Source organism: Antedon bifida, chromosome 5 (genome assembly GCF_963402885.1).
Source record: "Antedon bifida chromosome 5, ecAntBifi1.1, whole genome shotgun sequence".
NCBI lineage: Eukaryota > Metazoa > Echinodermata > Crinoidea > Comatulida > Antedonidae > Antedon > Antedon bifida.
In genome coordinates this window covers 7,725,464-7,746,968 of record NC_136230.1, presented here as the reverse complement: position 1 = coordinate 7,746,968, position 21,505 = coordinate 7,725,464, and the positions used below count along the sequence as shown (strand labels likewise).

The window sequence follows — 21,505 nt, the reverse complement described above, 5'->3', positions numbered from 1 at the left end:
CTTTGCTATAATAAGTTAATTAGTGTCTAGACTTAAGACGGGACTTAAGAAAGACATTGCATTGATCTTGTCTATCAATAGCAACTTGGTAAAACATTCCAAACACTTAATTATTATAGTCTTATGTTATCTTCTTGTTATCTTTGCACATGTCTACTATTACATACAGTATACCTGCATGATGAAATGCAATGTTACATTGTAATACTTATAGATTATCAGAGGCAGCGAAATAAAAACAAATTTAAAAATGAGTGCATAATTTAAACACTATTTTCCATAGAATTTGGAACAGCCTATAAACAATATTGTCACCATCATTATTCGATAGCAGACCAACAAATCTAGTTCTATGCTAAGAGATTATGGATGATATTAGAGGGATAAGTAACTTGGTACTGTATTCTACAGCACAGATTTGCTTAGACATTTTATTAAACCATAATTTTATGTATCCTATTACAGGCAGATTATATAATATGTGGCTAAAACATATGGCACTATATAACCATAAAACATAATGGAGTGTTGATTGACACAAGACAGACACAATGAAGATAGCATAGATACCAGTGACCTTTATACGAGTGATGATTTGTAACATCCAGCCAAGGTGTCGACAAAAACAAAAGTGGGGCCTGAGAGGGGGTAAGTAAAATAGACTAATAGTCCTACTACAATACAGCCTATTACTAGTATTACACTAATATTAGGCCTAAGAAAAGCCACGATTGTGAACAGATTGAAGTTCACACCACTTATGGTACCATGATACAGTGTACATACTACTGTATATACCTGTAGTATCTAAAGTAGGAAAGAAATATGAAGGGGCGTAACGGCTATGAGCGCTCACTTGCTGAACACAGGAGCCCCAGAGTTTGAGGGGCCCCAGAGCATGAACAGCCCACTGCAACTACCCAGTGTTAGAGGGCCCCTTAGGAGTGCCAAACCAGAGGTCTATGCCTCCTGCGTTACACCATTGTATGAAGGTGTCATCGACAGTAAGAAAACTTCTGAAGGGTTACATGAGAAAATCAAGAATGCAGTAAACTTTGGAAACAGTGGAGTTTTTCTATTAACTAGAATAGGATCTACTGTATGGAGGCTTCATCAGTGGGAAAAGAACTTCTAGCGGCTACATGATTAGACAACGAAGAATGTACGGTATTTAAGTGCATTTACTTTGATGACATGCTTCTGTTGAATCTGGAAGAATTTTATTTTTTTCTGCATAATAAAATAATCAAACTGCTATAGGCCTACATGTTAGTCAAAGAAGAGTACAATTAAGTGCAATAATCACTTTGTGGAATTTAGATATCACAATTGTGTGGAAGAAGACAGAAAATAAATATAGGTCACATAAATGGTGAATGCAGTAAAGTTTAAATCACTTTGATGACATAATGATGTAATTTAGAAAGTATATTTAACAGTGACCTCAACAGCTGATGAAAATTAACATCAAGACAAGATGTATGTATAAAAAGATGCTGGTGAAAGTGTCTTAACTTGAATATCCCAGGAGGGGTCACATAAAATGAAGGCCAAAAATAGAGAAGGCCTATGGGTATGAATATATTGTAGCTATGTACCAGTCAGATCTCTTCTCAGCTTTAATACAGAAACTGAACTCCTATTAAATATTTGATCACAAGGTATAGATTATAAACATTTCAACAGTTTTAAAATGTAACAATTATTTTAAATAAGCATAAAAATTACAGAAGCTATATATTATTTTTTTAAATAATATTTATATAAAAGTTTGCGTTTACAAAAAAATGACCATTTAGCCAAACTGGTGGTAAAACATGTAGTAATTGATTTGTAGGTGAACACAAAAAGGAATGGCGACATTAGTAACACCAAAACAATTAGTAATTTTGTATTGTCGGTAGGAAATCAATCAATTCTATTAAATTTCCTTTAGTCTCTCATAGTAGCGGCTATATCAATATCATCGCACGTGCGGTATCCAGGTGTACGCTTATAAATAGAAACGCTAATATGACAATTGAAAAAAAATGTATGCTTGACCATAAAAATGATGATGTGTTATGTTATTGCTATATCATTGTTTGATTCATTTTTTTTCATTAAGCAATTTTTTTTTATGTAATTGTTGCAACATGAAAAACCACCTTGTGATCAGGCCATCTATAACTGTTACTTTGGCCAAAATCTTAATTATAAAACAAATGTTTTTTCTGGAATATTTTCATTCATTTGAACCCTGTCCTATTTACTAGACATATAGTAATGTTACCCTTTTGGAGGATAAACAAGTAACATTTATTTCTGCTGCCAGATAAATACTATTATATATATACATGGTATATTTTTGGAAGCAGAAATGGTGCTCATAAAAAGAAATACCGTATAAAATATACTATATTTTTTTGTACTATACAAAAATGCTATCATTTCTTATAATAGAGAGTAGGGTGGTCCTGAAAGCACATCACACTGCAGACCTTTTAACAATATTTGTCTCATAAAATCTTATTATTTAAAAGAGACATATGGGAATACAATGCTTTACTGATCTTGGGACAGACTTTGACATAAGAAACACCATTTCAATACCAGATTAAATTCAAATTACACCTTTTAAAATCATTGCCACCTAAGCGCTTACAACCCATTCTGGTAATGGTACATAAACTATAGAGTGTATATAAAGAGCCCATGCTTCAACAGTCAGAAATCTGTAGGCTCTAAATCCGCCATTGTTACGTACAGCAAAAGTTCAACGAATAGCGTTTGTTTGGCAACAAAAGGGTTCACGATTGTGGTGTAAAGAATTCTTACCTGACATTCCACTCCTAGTGTTTAAACCTATCAATTATTCATCTAAGTAATGCTTGCTTTTGTCAATGCTATTGAAATGAAAGGGTAGTGTTTGATTTTGTGAAAGCAACGCAGATTTACTGTAGGCACTTGAAATGTCTGGGTTTAAGTGAATCAAAATAATAGGACTCAATATATTATTCTGCAAAACAAGATGGTTCATTTGTGATATGTTCATTAAATATTTTATATTCAAAATGTAAAAAATGTTGATTCCATTGAAAAACTACAGAAAATAACCTGTTGATATAATGTGGTTATGTTGGGTTAGTTAATTGGTTTCATTATGTTTTCATAATAATAATAATAATTAACAGCATTACTTTTAACATAATCTTGTTAACATAAACGAACAAATTAAAGCAATGATTGCACTCCACAGTGGCGTATCTATGGGGTGAATATGGCCTTAATTCTAAAAAATATAGGTCTGACAGATAGGTAGATAGGTCTGACAGGCACACAGTAAAAAACTTTATTTCTGGATTGTAGGATACTGCAAAAATGTTATCACATTACAGTACTTCATATTTGACTAATATCAAAGTGATTTTAGGATTGATCATTCGGTGAACATTAAGAAAAAGGTTTTTAAAAGTTAGAGAAGGTATGTTGCTTCTATTCCTTAAAGGAAAACATAAGGTTAATGGCTCTCAATTATACTTATAGCTTAAGGGATTAATTGATTGATTCACATATACAAATACAATTAACCTTGATTATTAGATCAGCTTATAGAAGAACCTTGATTTAATTTGTAATACTGTCTTTCTTTATATTTGTATAAACCCTATTCAAGACTCAAGATCTTGTGTAAGTCGAGGTATCAGAGAAAGGTAATGCACTGATACAATGGTAAGGAATTTTTTGTCATACCCTTAGTGTAAGAATGGTCTCTTTTTTAGTCATCTTGGCTGTTAATGCAACCATATGGAAATGGGGCTTGGGAATGTTCACTTAACTATACCTAGGCCGATATATTTCCAGAACTGTTAAGATCCTTTTTTTTCATTTGGGATGCACTACTTTAATTCCTGTCTATAAATTTGAAGATATTCATGACTTTTGGGTTGCATCTCATAATAAAACTATTCAATTTTACCTTCCCTGCTGACTTGCGACTGCTCTAGCATTTTTAGACTTTTGATGTTTTTGTGCCTGTTTCTTTTGTTTTTTTAACTTTTTTATAAGATTTTTACATTTTTATTGATGTCTTGATTCATTTTTATGATTTATATTTTGATTTAAACAAAAATTTGTTGACATGTTTTTTTACATGCAATTTGGCCACGAGATGTAAATTGGTCATTACTTTTGTTCTAACAGAACAGAATTATTGGAAATAGTGGTACATAATGTTTTTATGAAACAGTGTATTGAATAATTGTATAAATGTAACATTTATTTTTTAACTGTGTAAAAGCCCTTAAAAGGCCCTCAAATCCAACAGGTATTTTTAATACCGAGACAGAACAGTTTCATCTTCAATGCACAAACCAATGAAGTGTTTTTGAAATTGTACTCAACCAAAGAAAAATATACATTTTAACAAGGTGTAGTTGTATAGTTAAATCCTATTTATTACTTGTGAACCATGGTACAATGGGTAATGTCAACAAACCTCTAGCCAAATCCTCCGGTTATGACGGAAGACCACAACAAGGTTTCCTTACATCAAACTGTGTGAAAAGCATTGTTTGGGGTGGAGAATTTGCACGGTTTTGCGGGATAACTTTACGCTACAATTTCCCTATTAAATTAAAGTGCGGTTCAGTAATTTATTTATATTGATTATGGTTGATTTGTAGAAACAAAAATACTTGACTTTAACTGGTTGTATTGCATTACTAATAATAGTTTTTTATCCTATGTACTTATTCCTATATCAAAAAGTGCCGAAGATCATATTTCTCATTATAAAAACAAGTCATAAAATATGTTTTATTGAATTTTGATTTAATGCAATAGGAGCAAAACTACTTCAAACTGGCATTATTTCTTTAAAAAATTATCCTATTAACAAAATTATATTATTATATATTTCCTGTATTTGGACTTAATAGAAAGCAAAAACAACCTTATTATTTAAATGGACTTAAATGTATACAATTGTATGCTGTTGATAGATAAATTATCTACTATCTGAATCCATAATTTGCCACCCCTGGCAAACAGTGGCAAGGGGCCATGATGTACACATTCCTCTACATGCAGCTTTTAGTTCATTCTCAAGCCTTTTGCTATTTCATGCATTTCTAGACTTGGGGTATCAAAATGACCTGAAGGAAGGTTTTAATCTACATCTGAAAACCAACCCCAGTGTGGGGGAGGAAAGGTGTAACAGGGTATCAAAATGATTGTAGGCTACTGCTCTTACATAATAAATCAATCGATCAACTTTGAAACAAAATACCACTGTTAATCGGTCCGGGAGCAAGTTAAACATATTATAGTTTTATATATGGTGACTTGTGACACTATATGAAATAAAAAAAGAAATTGTTGATGTAATTTTTGACAAATTATAAATTGCTACTTTAATTCTTTAATGCCTTAACATAGATTTATATATGATTTAATCCTGATTTTATTCATGATTTAATCCTGATTATATTCATGATTGAACCCATGAAACCTCATTAAAGCTTGTTAATTATTTCCCCTTTTCTAACCGATTAGGCATTCAAATTTGTGAATACTGCACGACTTGCTGGTAATTATCTTTAACTTTAGCCATGCAAATAATCAGTTGGTGTACTGTTATTATGATTGATGAGAGAGTTCTTCCAAGCCTTCTTTGCTTGTTTGGTCATGAAGAAGCATTTATTGTGATGTTTATGTAGTTTGCATTAGAATTGATTATTTGAAAGTAACTACATTGTATATAATAATAAAGATGTTGAGAGTTAGGGGAAGATGGTAAAGACAAGAAATGTGTTCAAATGCAAAAGCCCTAACTAATATTCTTCTGTTTCTATGCAGTTGGTATAAATAAGAAATTGTATAGGCCTACACAGATGTTGGAGTTAGGGTTAGATTAAGATGTTAAAAATAAGAAATTTCATATACAGATGTTTGGATTAGGCCTACAGTAGGATTTGGTGGAAATGGTAAAAATAAGAAATTATATACAAATGTTGGAAATAGAGTTAGAGTAGAAAATAAGACATTCAATACAGATGTGGAAGTTAGGGTTAGAGTTAGGGTTAGGTGAAGATGCAACATTATACAGGAACATATAATAATATAAATAAACCTGTATAATAATACATATACATCTCTAGATATACTCTTAAGATCTAAATCATTTTCGCCTAAGAGGACCTAACCATAGGCCTATCTGTGCTTACGCTAAGAAGAACATATACTTATATTTTGATTGCTACAGTAATATATTATTGCACCAATGTATAATTCACATTGATTGTAGGACTCTGTGGAAAACAAAGTACAGGATTAGTTCAAAGGTCAATACAAATATCATAATTAATATAGAGATCGGTAAATCCTATGCAATTAACGCTGGGTTGGCTAACGAATCAATACATAACACTTAATCATAAATATTGATGGGCATCTACGATTTATGCAGGCTTATCGTACAGACTTTCGTAATATGAATTTCTTCCTCTGCAGTAATACATTAATCATAACCCTATATATAACAATGAAAAATTACAGAATCTAACAGATATAAATGATTTAATATATTACAATGGTTCAATTATATATCGCACAACCAATGGTATACAGTAAATCCAAAAGCATTGTTAGCCTAAATAGTAGCAATGTTGTAATAAGCAAAATCATAAATTAAAACCGCCAGTATGAAACAACAAATTATGTTTACGTTGGAATATATTCATTTTTCTTTATCCACGAACGTTTTGAGAATGGGAATATTGTGGAAACATGTGACGAGTATGTGACCTGTATCACGAAGTTTCTGTAAGGTCCTGGATATTATCACGATGATCTGGATATAGCAGAACGTTATGGAAACTTTACTTACTGACTAGTTAAGATTTGGGAAGCAAAAGAAGTCATGAAAATAATTGGTGATCTTCTCAAAACTTCACTTAGATACTGACTAGTTAAAACGGGTGATCGTACAGACTTTCGTAATATGAATTTCTTCCTCTGCAGTAATACATTAATCATAACCCTATATCTAACAATGAAAAATTACAGAATCTAACAGATATAAATTATTTAATATATTACAATGGTTCAATTATATATCGCACAATCAATGGTATACAGTAAATCCAAAGGCAATAATGTTATCAATCATTTTTCTTTAAACATTTATCCACGAACGTTCGGAGAAATGGCAACATTTTGGAAACGTGTGTCGAATATGTGACCTGTATCACGAAGCTTCCGTAAGATCCTGGATATTTAAGGCGTACATTAACATAAAGAGCTGGATATCGCAGAACACGTTATGGAAACTTTACTTAGATACTGACTACTTAAGACGAGTGATCTGGGAGGCAAAACAAGTCATGAAAAGAATTGATGAACTCCTCGAAACTTTACTTAGATACTGACTAGTTAAGACGGGTGATCCGGGATACAAAACAAGTCATGAACAGAATTGGTGAACTTCTCGAGACTTTACTTAGATACTGACTAGTTAAGACGGGTGATGATCTGGAAGGCAAAACAAGTCATGAACAGAAGTGGTGAACTTCTCGAGACTTTACTTAGATACTGACTAGTTAAGACGGGTGATGATCTGGAAGGCAAAACAAGTCATGAAAAGAATTGTTGAACTCCTCGAAACTTTACTTAGATACTGACTACTTAAGACGGGTGATCTGGGAGGCAAAACAAGTCATGAAAAGAATTTATGAACTCCTCGAAACTTTACCTAGATACTGACTACTTAAGACGGGTGATCCGGGAGACAAAACAAGTCATGAACAGAATTGGTGAACTTCTCGAGGCTTTACTTAGATACTGACTAGTTAAGACGGGTGATGATCTAGAAGGCAAAACAAGTCATGAAAAGAATTGATGAACTCCTCGAAACTTTACTTAGATACTGACTACTTAAGACGGGTAATCTGGGAGGCAAAACAAGTCATGAACAGAATTGGTGAACTTCTCGAGACTTTACTTAGATACTGACTACTTAAGACGGGTGATCTGGGAGGCAAAACAAGTCATGAACAGAATTGATGAACTTCTCGAGACTTTACTTAGATACTGACTAGTTAAAACGGGTGATCTGGGAGGTAAAACAAGGGCAAGGTTTGGTGAACTCCTCAAAATTGCACTTGATACAGACTAGTTAAGAATGAGAATCGAGTGTCTACCGGTGATTTGGAAGGCAAACACACTTTTTGGATCAGAAGAATTAATGTGGATGTTGCATCACAGTGACAGAATCATCTTTCGTGTAAGGTAATTTCTGGCAGTTTTGAAATTAATAAATTCGAGTGTGGATTTTGTACTCCTTTGAGATAACTTTTCGGGATGAATCAATCGATGTAAAGTAGATTTAATCTAAAAAATAATTGCTAGACAGGTGATATAACCTGAGGCATTTAAGGGAAATCTTAATACAAGTTAATTTAGTTGGGTTAGAGATTAGACATCATACAATATCAAATGTAAATCCACCTGTAGAGCGTTTGAGTAAGACTAGGTTGGATGGTGAATGGACCAAGCTATACAACTTCGATGTAGACCTACATTCCCTATCGTATGTAAGTGGTATCTAGAAAACTAAAACCTAGATATCTTTGTTTTCTAAATCCAAAAACCTTAGGTGTAGACCCTATCATAAGTGTATTTCTGTTTCTTTCCCAAAATTAAACTATTATAGAAAAAAAAATGTTTTTCGAATTAAGTTGGGGTTTTCTTATGAGTTGTTTTGATTCAATCAAAAATTATGTTCGTATGTTCAATGTTTTGTACATTTTTTTTATGTATAACATGACGATGAGAGATTAAACAATAATTACCAAACAAACAAAAATATCTTAGTGATCAAACATGCTCTATATAATATGTTTGACCATGGATACCTCCATGTTTTGACCGAGTATGTATTGCAATTGTAAGAAAAAATAACGTTGAATCATATTGATTTGATTTTATTCAGGTTTCAACATAAAATTACAAGACAAAAATTAAAAATACAAATAGAAACATGCAATGTATTGCACAGTACACAAGAAACCTAGGATAGGCCATAAAGTCGAAAAAAACCCAACTTATTTCCAATGGGGTCCTATGACCAACATACCGCATAATTTATTTGTATGAAATTCCTTGGAAAGTGATTAACATTAATTGTAATAGATTACGTTTAATCAGGCGTACAATATTTGAATAATTAATTTCTAGGGCCTCTAGTGTAAACTCAGAATACTCGTAAAGAATTTAAAGAATAAAAAAACGGCACAAGCAAATATTTTCTTAATTGTTGAAGATGATCTCTAATGCGTAATTATATATATCGGCGAATTGCTAACCTCATAGGTTAATTAAGAAATTCTACTATCGCGAACTAATCTTTAGTGAACCTGAAATGCTTTTAGTTGCCAGGCAATCCATAAGTTTCAATATCCCAATTTAATTACTGTGGTAATATTGTATTGGTTTCAACAAGCTTATAGCATGAACCGATCATAAACGAAACCATGTGACCTACTTTAATTGCACTATTGCAATATCATTATTAATTATTACCTTTTTTGAAACAAAAATCTACGTCATTTTTCATTTGACTACTGAAAAGATGTTGAGGTGAATATACTGTAATGAACGATAACGATTTGAGAATGTATCTCAGGATATGGTTACGCCCTAAAGGAAGGCTTTCAACCCATTTATTATAAATCTAGATATCAAATTTGTTTTTCAGTTATTGTCATGATTATTGACTGTATAAATACATTGTAACAACATATTTAGTCTATGGGCCCGTTCAGGCTTAATTTTTCCCGGGTGAGTTGGTTTCAGGTGTACAGTTATCGCTAATTCTGGTGGGTAAGAACCAACTTACACGTGTAAATAAAGTAAACCTTGGCGGAACCCTTATAATGCAATGATATCATGTTTATTGTATATGTGGAACCCACAAACGACAACAACCCTTTGTCTTGTATAGAAACTTTGCCTAAAGAATTAGATTTGAAGACAACTAAGGTATGCACAATAATCATTCTTAAACTAATAAAATAAATACTTTTATGATAACACTTTTGACAAATAGATTGATAAGATCTTAATTATACACTATCAATCATTTTTCTTTTCCATTATTCTTCACTCAAGCACCGTTTTTATTCGCTTTTGTTAAAATCAATTTATTACACGTGCATTTATGAATTATATCTCTCCAATCTTAATGAATTTTTAAATTTAATAGCTTTTAGCATAGGAATTTGCATTCACCAAGAATAATAAATATCACTAAGTTAAAAATTAGATAATAAGAAGATAAATACTAGAACTACTGTGTTCATAAAAAAAAGAATTGGAATTTTAAGCCTTAGGGCTAAAAGGGTTAATTATAGAAATAACTAAAATATTGAGGCCAAGCATTTCCGTTTTCAGTACAGTAAAATGTTCTGACATTTAAAGTGTATAGATGTGTTTCTTCAGTAGTGTATCGTAATTGAGATAGAGCATATGATTTGTGAAAGACAATAATTTTGGAAAATGGGCCCCCTAAATGCCCTTGAGAGTAGATACGAGCTGTACAAATTGTTTTATTTAGACCAAGAATGTTTATATGGTTCCAGGATTTCTTAAATACAGTTAGGCCTACTGAAAAGTCCACAAATTTAGAAATAAAGAATGATATAATTAACAAGAAACCACTTCTCGAAGAGTTTAGTAGAATTCGCGATTTAAATCAGTGGCGGGTCGAGTTCATGGTTTTGAAATAGGGGGTTACAAGGCGTAATGAAATTAAGTGTGCTGAACTTCTCCGATGTCGTATCTTTTTCATTATAATTTTCAAAATGTGTATGTGACTGCTCCCCTTGAATCCGATCAGGTTTGATAGTCGTCCTGTTTTCAATATTACCCAATTGAAGGATTCGCAAAGGCAAAAGAAAGTCTTCCGAAAAACCCGCTGTTACTGCACTAACAAATATTCTTGGACTTACTTTTAAACTGGACGTCATTGACATAAAATGAGTAACTAAGAAGCGAAGTAGATTCCTGCAGCTGATCGTGCAAATCTTGCGAAGCTTCCACGTGGAATCGTTCTTCCATGTCTGGTGTACAACAAGACTCCTGTGACATTGTACAAACCGACAGACTGGACTCTGTTAGGAAAAATATTTGAGGTGTAATACCATTTGGCAGTAGTGTTCAATTTTCTTTCAGATAAAACGTAATTGATAATTGATTGACATCCTTTTGAAGAAAAGGTAAGAGAATACAAATATTTCCATATTTTACCCCTTTCATCGAATACTACTTGGTACTCGGTACATTTGATAATACAATGCTTGGACCGATTAGGTTAGATTCGAGTGTAAATAAGCACTGCTTCATCCCAATGATAAGTTATGGTCTAGAGTTAATCCCAGGCAAGTGATATGGAAATAATTATGTCCACCCTAAAAAAAGATCCTGCAATGCACTAAATCAATAACATCAAATCACATACAGTTCAAATAGGGCCTACAGTTAGTTTTTCTATTCTTAATTAGGGTATACTGGTCAATGTACATCAAGTGTATAAGTCGTCAGTCGGGTAAAATATTTCCTATTTGATTTGCTTACGCAGTTAACATACAATAATTAATGATTCATATATATTAATAATCAATTACATTTAATGAATACCTTTTACAGGGTTACTGCTTGATGGAAGCGAAGATGATGAATAATCACCAAACATATCCATAAACCTCTCATTCACAGCGGAGCATTCGCTTACGGGTCTGACGCTGCTGCCACATAATACAACACCCACATTCAAACACAAAACTAAAATAATTCCAGAAAACTCCATAATATCTTGTGATTTAGGCCTATACCGTAATCCGTCATTTATAGAATAACATAGTCCATGTTGGAAATGCGTGTATCTAAGCTACCACAATACAGAAGTTATTTACGAAGTACCGAACTGGTAATCATTAGTCAGTCGTTAAGTATTAGCTATAGATCACCGATTTCAATTGGACAATATTGATCCGCTAAAGTTTTACCAGTATGAATATTCATGTGCCGTTTGGTGGGGCTATTGCAAGATTACTTTCGACATAACTTGCTCTTATTATGTCATCGCATGTTAATTTTTTGTAAGTGGTCACATTTCTACGCATCATTCTTCAATAAAGCATAACCAATAAGTACGAGTTCATATATACATTTTTAAAAAAAATAAATACAGCAATAGTCTCTGATTATAATAATATGTACCCACTGTTTACCTATAACCAAGCTATAATACATTAAGACGATTTTCAACTAGACGAATGTGTTCGCGCGAATCGAAAGCGTCAGATCATACGTATGCGTATTCATGTTTCCATCTATTTTCCTTGAGTTTTTCGCTTCAGTAAAATCACACTATCTTTGGTGAAATTGGTACTTCGATTTCGAAGCGAAAACTTGCACAACCAATCAAATAGAAAATGATCTATGACGATAATATAAAAGCATGCTTTGTATGCTGAACATTGTGTCTGAATCTGGGACAACCAATACAACATCTTCTTCAGCATTCGTTTTATGAAAGATGACAGAACTCCAAAATATGCTAGAATGCTTTAACTACGTATACACTGCGATTAATCTCAATCAACCAAGCCTTCGTCGATAAAATTAGCAACTTGGATATAGCTGTTTTTTCGGCTACATATGCGAAATTTTCCCATTTTTTTTCGAAAAATGCCCAAAATATCGACTTTTTTAAACTAAATTATGCGATAATATGGCTACATATGCGCATATATTGCTTTGTATCATCTTATAAAACCATAGTAACCAGTTTTGTCGGAAAATAAAAGTGTCGAAATTTTGCCATTTTTGGAAAAAAATCCCTGTACTATAGTACAGGGATTTTTTTCGAAAAATGTCCAAAATATCGACTTTTTAAAACTCAATTATTATGCGATAATATGGCTACATATGCGCATATATTGTTTTGTATCATCTCATAGAACTATAGTAACCAGTTTTGTCGAAAAATAAAAGGGTCGAAATTTTGCCATTTTTGGAAAAAATCCCTGTACTATAATACAGGCATTTTTTCAAAAAATTGCCAAATTTCGACCTTTTTATTTTTCGATAAAACTATTACTATAGCATAATAAACATGCGCAGAGTCGAATAATGTGTTCTGCGCATGTCAATTATGCTATAGTAATAGTTTTATCGAAAAATAAAAAGGTCGAAATTTGGCAATTTTTTGAAAAAATGCCTGTACTATAGTACAGGAAAATTCTCGAAAATTGGCCATTTTTCGACCCTTTTATTTTTTGACATAACTGGTTACTATAGTATAATAAACATGCGCAGAGTCGAATAATGTGTTCTGTGCATGTCAATTATGCTATAGTAACAGTTTTATTGAAAAATAAAAAGGTCAAAATTTGGCCATTTTTGGAAAAAAATCCCTGTACTATAGTACAGGAAAATTCTCGAAAATTGGCCATTTTTCGACCCTTTTATTTTTTGACATAACTGGTTACTATAGCATAATAAACATGCGCAGAGTCGAATAATATGTTCTGCGCATGTCAATTATGCTATAGTAACCAGTTTTATCGAAAAATAAAAAGGTCGAAATTTGGCCATTTTTGGAAAAAATCCCTGTACTATAGTACAGGAAAATTCTCGAAAATTGACCATTTTTCGACCCTTTTATTTTTTAACATAACTGGTTACTATAGCATAATAAGCATGCGCAGAGTCGAATAATTTGTTCTGCGCATGTCAATTACTATAGTACAGGGATTTTTTTCGAAAAATGCCCAAAATATCGACTTTTAAAACTCAATTATTATGCGATAATATGGCTACATATGCGCATATATTGCTTAGTATCATCTTATAAAACCATAGTAACCATTTTTTTCGAAAAATAAAAAGGTCGAAATTTTTCCATTTTTTGGAAAAATTCCCAAAATAGCGACTTTTTAAAACTCAATTATTATGCGACAATATGGCTACATATGCGCATATATTGCTTTGTATCATCTTATAAAAACCATAGTAACCAGTTTTGTCGAAATATAAAAGGGTCGAAATTTTTCCATTTTTTGGAAAAGTCCCTGTACAGGGATTTTTTCGAAAAATGCCCAAAATATCGACTTTTTAAAACTCAATTATTATTCGATAATATGGCTACATATGCGCATATATTGCTTTATATCATCTTATAGAAGATTTAACCCATTCAGGGAATGAAGTCTGACCAAGGCTGTCAGGACTTTCATCTTCGACTATTTAAGCTATTCTGTGAATGATGTCTGACCAAGGCTGTCAGGACTTTCACCTTCGACTATTTAAGCCATTCTGGGAATGAAGTCTGACCAAGGCTGTCAGAACTTTCATCTTCGACTATTTAAGCCATAGTTGGGAATGATGTCTGACCAAGGCTATAAGGACTTTCATCTTCGACTATTTAACCCATTCTGGGAATGAAGTTTGACCAAGGCTGTCAGGACTTTCATCTTCGACTATTTAACCCATTCTGAGAATGATGTCTGATCAAGGCTGTCAGGAATTTTATCTACTACTATTTAAGCCATAGTTGGGAATGATGTCCGGCCAAGGCTGTCAGGACTTTCATCTTCGACTATTTAAGCCATTCTGGGAATGATGTCTGACCAAGGCTGTCAGGACTTTCATCTTCGACTAATTAACCCATTCTGAGAATGATGTCTGATCAAGGCTGTCAGAACTTTCATCTTCGACTATTTAAGCCATAGTTGGGAATGATGTCTGACCAAGGCTATGAGGACTTTCATCTTCGACTATTTAACCCATTCTGGGAATGAAGTCTGACCAAGGCTGTCAGGACTTTCATCTTCGACTATTTAACCCATTCTGAGAATGATGTCTGATCAAGGCTGTCAGGACTTTTATCTACTACTATTTAAGCCATAGTTGGGAATGATGTCCGGCTAAGGCTGTCAGAACTTTCATCTTCGACTATTTAAGCCATAGTTGGGAATGATGTCTGACCAAGGCTATCAGGACTTTCATCTTCGACTATTTAAGCCACAGTTGGGAATAATGTCTGACCAAGTCTATCAGGACTTTCATCCTCGACTATTTAAGCCATAGTTGGGAATGATGTCTGGCCAAGGGTGTCAGGACTTTCATCTTCGACTATTTAAGCCATTCTGGGAATGATGTCTGACCAAGGCTGTCAGGACTTTCATCTTCGACTATTTAACCCATTCTGGGAATGAAGTCTGACCAAGGCAGTCAGGACTTTCATCTTCGACTATTTAAGCCATAGTTGGGAACGATGTCTGGCCAAGGCTGTCAGGACTTTCATCTTCGACTATTTAAGCCATAGTTTGGAATGATGTCTGGCCAAGGCTCTCATGACTTTCATCTTCGACTATTTAACCCATTCTGGGAATGAAATCTTGCAGATGATCTCAGTCACTGATTCGGACAGTGAAGGTTTTTGTGTAACTTTTTAGGTACATTTGTCTGAATCATTAACACACCACCATATCCAAAAATAATTGCGTTACGGAGTAATTCTGTTTTCTGATTAAATATGTTTTATTGACCAAAATGATTGAATAAATTGAAATAGTCTTTCTTTAAGGACATTATTGATAATGTCAGTCCATAGCAACCACAAACAGAACATAGTCCTTAGAAAGAAGACTAAATTACATCGACATAAAATATATTTTTTGCACACAGACAAAACATGCGTCTTCTTTGCCCATGTTGAGTTGATTAAGTTGAAAAGAACAATTGTACAATATAAACATAAATAGCTAGACATAAATAGGCTATTAGAACAAGTATTCAACGAATTCAATGGATCTATAAATAGAAAGTCTATTTTTAGAACAAGGATAGAGAGTTAAAACTTCTATAAATAGAACAGCACATAGTGCAGGTGTTACATTTGATTATCACGAAGTCAACGAAGCAAATACATGTAAGTGAAGAGAGATTGAGTTAAAATTAGAATACTGTATGCCTATATGTAAATACTTGTAATCTAAATAATGGACATTCACTACAAACAAGTTGCCTTCACTAAATGTATGACAGACAAGTTATTTTTCATAGATCCATTTTTTGTTTTTTTTCCTTCAAGCTTACAGTTATTCAGCATGCAGCTTATTAAACATTAAAAAAAAGATATCTTAATCCCTTGTAACATCTAGCGGGATAAAACGGCCATTAAATTTGTACCCAAGTAAGGAAACTTGAAAACGAGGATCGGTCGAGAGTAATAAATATGAGCGGAAATTGTATGGAACCATAGACAAAAATGATGCTAGTTGTTCCAATCAAACGCAACGAAGTAAGTGCGATGAAAGGAATATGACCAATCACGATGCCATGAATCTGCTCGGTTGCGGTGTGGCTACGTCGTTGGGTTGCATCCAACAAGTGAGAACCAAGATTTAATCTAACCACAGTTTAAGCTTGGTCACTATTCACAAGCAGCAGTTCGGATGATCCATCACGCCGTGATTGGTCAAATTACTTGCGGCGCTCTTACGTTCAAGTGGGAACCAACCAATATAAACATGATATGCGATGGTGCGCAAATAAGTTCACGGCCCATATATGAATATGAGAAAATAGAGATGACCGACCCAGATTTTTGCAAACCACTTGGATAACATTTTCTTGGCCTAAATTAAGAACAAACCGGTGAACCAACTAGGTTTACTTAGTACTACTAAAACGTAGGCTACACTTTCTGTCAACTGTTTACATAAATGTGATTTTAGGAGGGGAATGTAATAGCTAGTAAAAATAAGTAGGCACCGTTGAAAGAACATTTAACCAAAAGTATTTTATCAGATGTACTGTATAATATACCGCACTTGTATATACATATGCAATGTTTATGTGCACTGAATATATATATACAAATGTATATTTGTGTGTATGTTAATTTATGTATGTGTGTGTATATATATACACATACAAATTCATTCATTATACATGTATGACTAAACGTACATATTACATAAAATTGTTTTGAACTAAATTGAAGACACTGTTATCAAACTACAGTACTTAAAAATATATAAACATCTTAGAACCTTAAGTAATTATTAAAATAAATGATGTAATACAAACTAAAATATTATATAACAAGTAAATAATTTAAAAGAATCAAGACGCCTGAATTCTGAGAAATATAAAGACGCCAGCAGAGACAAATACAGTTTTGAATGATTTTTCTGGCAACACCCAATTACAAATAGCCCACTTTATTATAACATAGCCATACCCATCTACCACAGCACAAATTGGCAGAGGGTTGCTAAAATATACCCAATTAAACAGGACCATTTCATACAACATTACCAATGAAAGTTTTTTTTTCTTTATAGATACAACTCTATTTTAGTTTTTACATATTCAATAATTGACTACACAATTAATATTAGTTACTGGTATCATTACCACTAACAAGTAAATCATAATTTTAAAACAACAAATTGTTTGAGTATATGTACCGTAAATGACCAAATTTGAGGTGCAGTTGAATAAGCGCTGTAGATGTACAGTAGAGCCTAACACTTAAATAGGGAGCTTTGGCAAGGACCTGAAAGTTCTTGATTCACAGACGTTTGAATTTGGTTTGGCAAAATTTGATTATTATCAAACCTTTTTTTGGGTGTATATGTATATTGTTGCAAAAAATAAACGAAATTGATTTTATAGAACTGGACGATGATGACAAAAGGACGTAATGCATAATTTACTTGGTCTTCGAAAGCTCATACAGAGTTGTTACATGGCACGCAATAATCAAACACCGCTTTACGTTGTAGTCAAATTAAATGAAACGTTACCAAATTTGATCATTTACGGAAAGTAAAATACATTCTTTTTCTGTACACAAATGATGTACACAAAGCAACACAATAAGTACATTTCATGAGAAAAAGTCAATGACAAAATGACAGTCTTTTTGAATGAATGATGAGTGAAACACTTTTCTTAAATTTTTACAAAGCATAGGCCTACCTGTACACACACTGTACATTAATATTACTTTTTTTTGTTTAAAATGTCTTATTTAAATTCAATACATATTAATAATACAAATAGCAGAAAGCGTTGATAAATTTATATATATATATATTTCATCAAAAGAAAATTACAATAAATCTGAAAATTTAAAAAGGTCAAGGGTTAATGTTATCTGTATCGAAACCATGGAAACAACCAAGGAATGTTTGTGATTTTAAAAGATAATTTTAAAATAATACTGTAACTTTATGATCAATTTAAAATTTAGAACCAACCCAGCATGTAACTTAAGGACTACGACATTATTCCCATTTACATTGAAGAAAAATAAAGTAATTTATATTAAGCAAAATGTCTTTCGGAAGAAAATTTGTGTTTGAATTTAGAAGTCGAATAGCGAACCCAGAAATATTTACCTTAAATATATTCAGCAATTGACTGAAGCATTTGCAGACATTTACATAACAACTATTTACATTTCTAAAACAGACAAAATTTAATTAAGTACAGTACATATAAATTAAACCACAGAGCTTAAATTTGAATGAAAAATACAATAAAATTCTATGATTTAATTATTCAATATTTAAATATTCCCACCGCAGTGTTAACATTAAATTATTAATGTTATTTAAATTCATTTTTTTATAATTCATATTCTAATATTTTTAATTTGTTGAAAATAGTTTTAAATTCATTTTATTTAATCTCTTTACACTGTAAATAATATTTTCCTTCCCTCCAAAAAATGATAAATTATACTTAACAAACATCAAATGGTCATATTAGAGTGTGGTGTAACATAATTGGTAAAGAACAGAAATGTCACATTTACTTATTTTAAACCAAGACGGACTCCATTGAAACTATGTTTACACACTCTTTTCTGTATTGGAGTTAAATTGTGGTCTATCTTGCTTTGTGTTCACACGTAATCTGTCATATATTCTCATTGTAATCGACCGGTGGGAAGGTATTTTTAAATTGCTTGTCTAAACTTAAATCAGATGTAGGCTATCTCTAAACCTATAAGGAGAGCTAAAAAGAATTAATAGAGACTTTTCAATTTGTATGTCGACTGATTGAAAATGTGTTCAGTGGCCTATCACTGGCCTTCATTCAGGGAAATTAGCCTCTGGCCGAATGGATTAGCACCACAAGCACTAGGTTACAAAGGTTATTACATCTGGCGTGTCAACATACATGTCCACACAAAACGTCCATATACCTGTGAACGAGTACCAGTCGACTACCATGTCAAATCAAAAATTTTATTTATCAGATAGTTAAATGATCAAATGAGCAATTACTTTAGTTAAAACTCAGATATAATTTAGATCAGAGAAAAAAAAATCATATATAGCATATAATGTGCGTTTTTTTTAAAAGTTTGTCCACATACCAAATAATATTATTTGGACAAAAACACGTTTTATTTGTATGCAAAATTTGATCAGAGTAAGGTGACCGATTATAAGTTATATTACAATTGATTCAATATATTGAGTCTAAAATATTATTACAACATTTTCATTTTGAATTGAGTGATTGTTGGGGAGAAATATTGAATTCTCTGTAATAAAAATGTACCATTGCTAAAAAGAGGGTTCAATAGCAGACTAGTGTTCTTATACAATTGTTAGATTTGATCATTAACAGCAATATATACATTAAAAAGCAAGTACAGTAAATACACTCTCTGGCAACATTAAGGCACTTAAACGCAAAATAAATTTCCCAAAAGCTTTATCCCCACACAACTGTCAAAACCTGTTTTCAAATTTCAAACATTATATGTAACTTTTTTTTATATATTTTACAGACACAAGTCACTTAAATAGATAATTTTGGCCACGTTTTAAAAAATAAAATAAAACTTCAAATGAGTCACTGAATATTGCAAACAGGATTTTAAATGTACAGATATTGTCTTTGGAATAATTCATTCGGGAAAGAAACATCACAAAAATGATTGTACAATAAACAAGAAAACAAAGCAGATATAATTATTAGGTATAAATTCATTTTAAAATATGCGTTTTCAACGTTTCTAAGCTGTAGATATGATTTGGAATATTTGATTTGGATTTAAAATACTCTTTTACAAACAATTTTAAATAAGCAGTTATTTCTCAATAAATGGAAGAGTAGCTTTAAAAATATTTTATAAAATGTTTTGTGGTCACTAAAGAACTCCGCAATGGAAATAAATATGCAGAAGTTCACTATTGTCTGTCCCTCTGTTAAAATCTTCATGTACTAAGTTGCATGATGTCCGAAAAAGATAAATATAATTCTATTATATAATGTATGATTAATATATATATATATATAATTTTTATAAATCTAAGTTATGAGTAACTAGCCATCAGAAAAGCAAGAATAGCAGCAAATACAACAAAAACAACCATGAAAATGATGATCATTAATTCGTCGGCCATTGGTTGTCGTTGCGCCTCCTCAATGTCCTTGACATCGGAGTTGTACGCTCCAATTGGTAGAGGCTGTGTGGTAAATGGTGTTCCTGGACTAAATGGACCAATGAGCTCGGTCGAGTCATCAGCAGATAGTCGAACAGCACACACACGTACTCGATATTCTGTGTTTGGCGCGAGATTGGTTAAAGTGAATTTAGTGTCGGATCCTTGGTAAACCTATAGAGACAATACATAATTATATGTGCATTGTAGACCTGACCATGGAGGAATTATTTAGATCTGACAACTAATTGTTGAGTTGTTGTCTGTTGATTAATTATAGTTTCTATGATGGCATACCAAATGAAAGAATAACTGCATACATTTGATTGTACAGTAAACCTCTCCTTTAGAAGTACTCCTTTTATTATTAAGTGGAAACTTTTTTTGGATCCCAATAGTGTTTACCATCATTAAAAATAAATAAGAACATTATTATATTCACACTTATGCCACACTAGTCATTATGGGGCATTTTGATTTGTCCAAAAGTTGTCCCTTTAGTAACTGTGTCCCTCTCTTCCGTAACTTAATTCTTACCTTATTATAGTCATTTTCTAGATGGTAGCATATAGTATCATCTTGTAATGGAGATACCTCTTGCCATTGCAATTCACAGCTACTTGGAGTTACACTTAGAACCTTTGGAGCTAGGATCATAAATGGCAATGGTTATTGAATGCAATATGGGTATATCATATGCTTGGATAAAAAAGAAAAATTGTTCACCCAAGTCTAGCAATATGCTCTTAAATGTCTTTAGTGTGCGAATGAAATTCCAATGAAAGTTATTTTCTAATTTTACAGAAATTTACAAACATTTGGTACATGAATCTGGATATATTATTATTACCCAGTCAGCCTCAGTTGGGGTACATGGATCATAGGGTACATATTGATATAATATCATTACTAATTTAAGTAATATGATTTCACAAAATGGCTGACTGGGTTTATGTTCTATTGAACATGGATTCTCTAGTTGT

The 21,505-nt window shown here is 32.4% G+C and overlaps 2 protein-coding genes and 1 long non-coding RNA gene across 5 annotated transcripts in view; 1 reads left to right on the top strand and 2 right to left on the bottom strand.

Annotated features, from left to right (window-relative positions):
• Nucleotides 1-11,845, bottom strand: part of LOC144842938 (glypican-5-like) — a 36,393-nt gene extending 24,548 nt beyond the window's left edge. Inside the window, exons 1-2 of the mRNA XM_078699555.1 lie at nt 11,677-11,845; nt 10,989-11,150 (exon numbers count right to left, since the gene is read on the bottom strand). Coding sequence (XP_078555681.1) covers nt 10,989-11,150; nt 11,677-11,845 — 331 coding nt within the window. The remainder of the gene's footprint in view (nt 1-10,988; nt 11,151-11,676) is intronic.
• Nucleotides 472-11,813, top strand: LOC144842961 (uncharacterized). Its single transcript, XR_013612206.1, has 3 exons — nt 472-648; nt 11,212-11,255; nt 11,686-11,813. It is a non-coding gene; the product is annotated as an uncharacterized LOC144842961 (long non-coding RNA).
• Nucleotides 11,846-15,561: 3,716 nt separating the features above from the next.
• LOC144842930 (fibronectin type-III domain-containing protein 3A-like) overlaps nt 15,562-21,505 on the bottom strand; it is a 74,006-nt gene continuing 68,062 nt past the window's right edge. For all 3 annotated transcript variants that reach the window (XM_078699537.1, XM_078699539.1, XM_078699538.1), the window contains exons 20-21: nt 21,060-21,169; nt 15,562-20,696 (exon numbers count right to left, since the gene is read on the bottom strand). In XM_078699537.1, the coding sequence (XP_078555663.1) occupies nt 20,394-20,696; nt 21,060-21,169 (413 nt within the window). In that variant the 3' untranslated portion in view covers nt 15,562-20,393. The remainder of the gene's footprint in view (nt 20,697-21,059; nt 21,170-21,505) is intronic.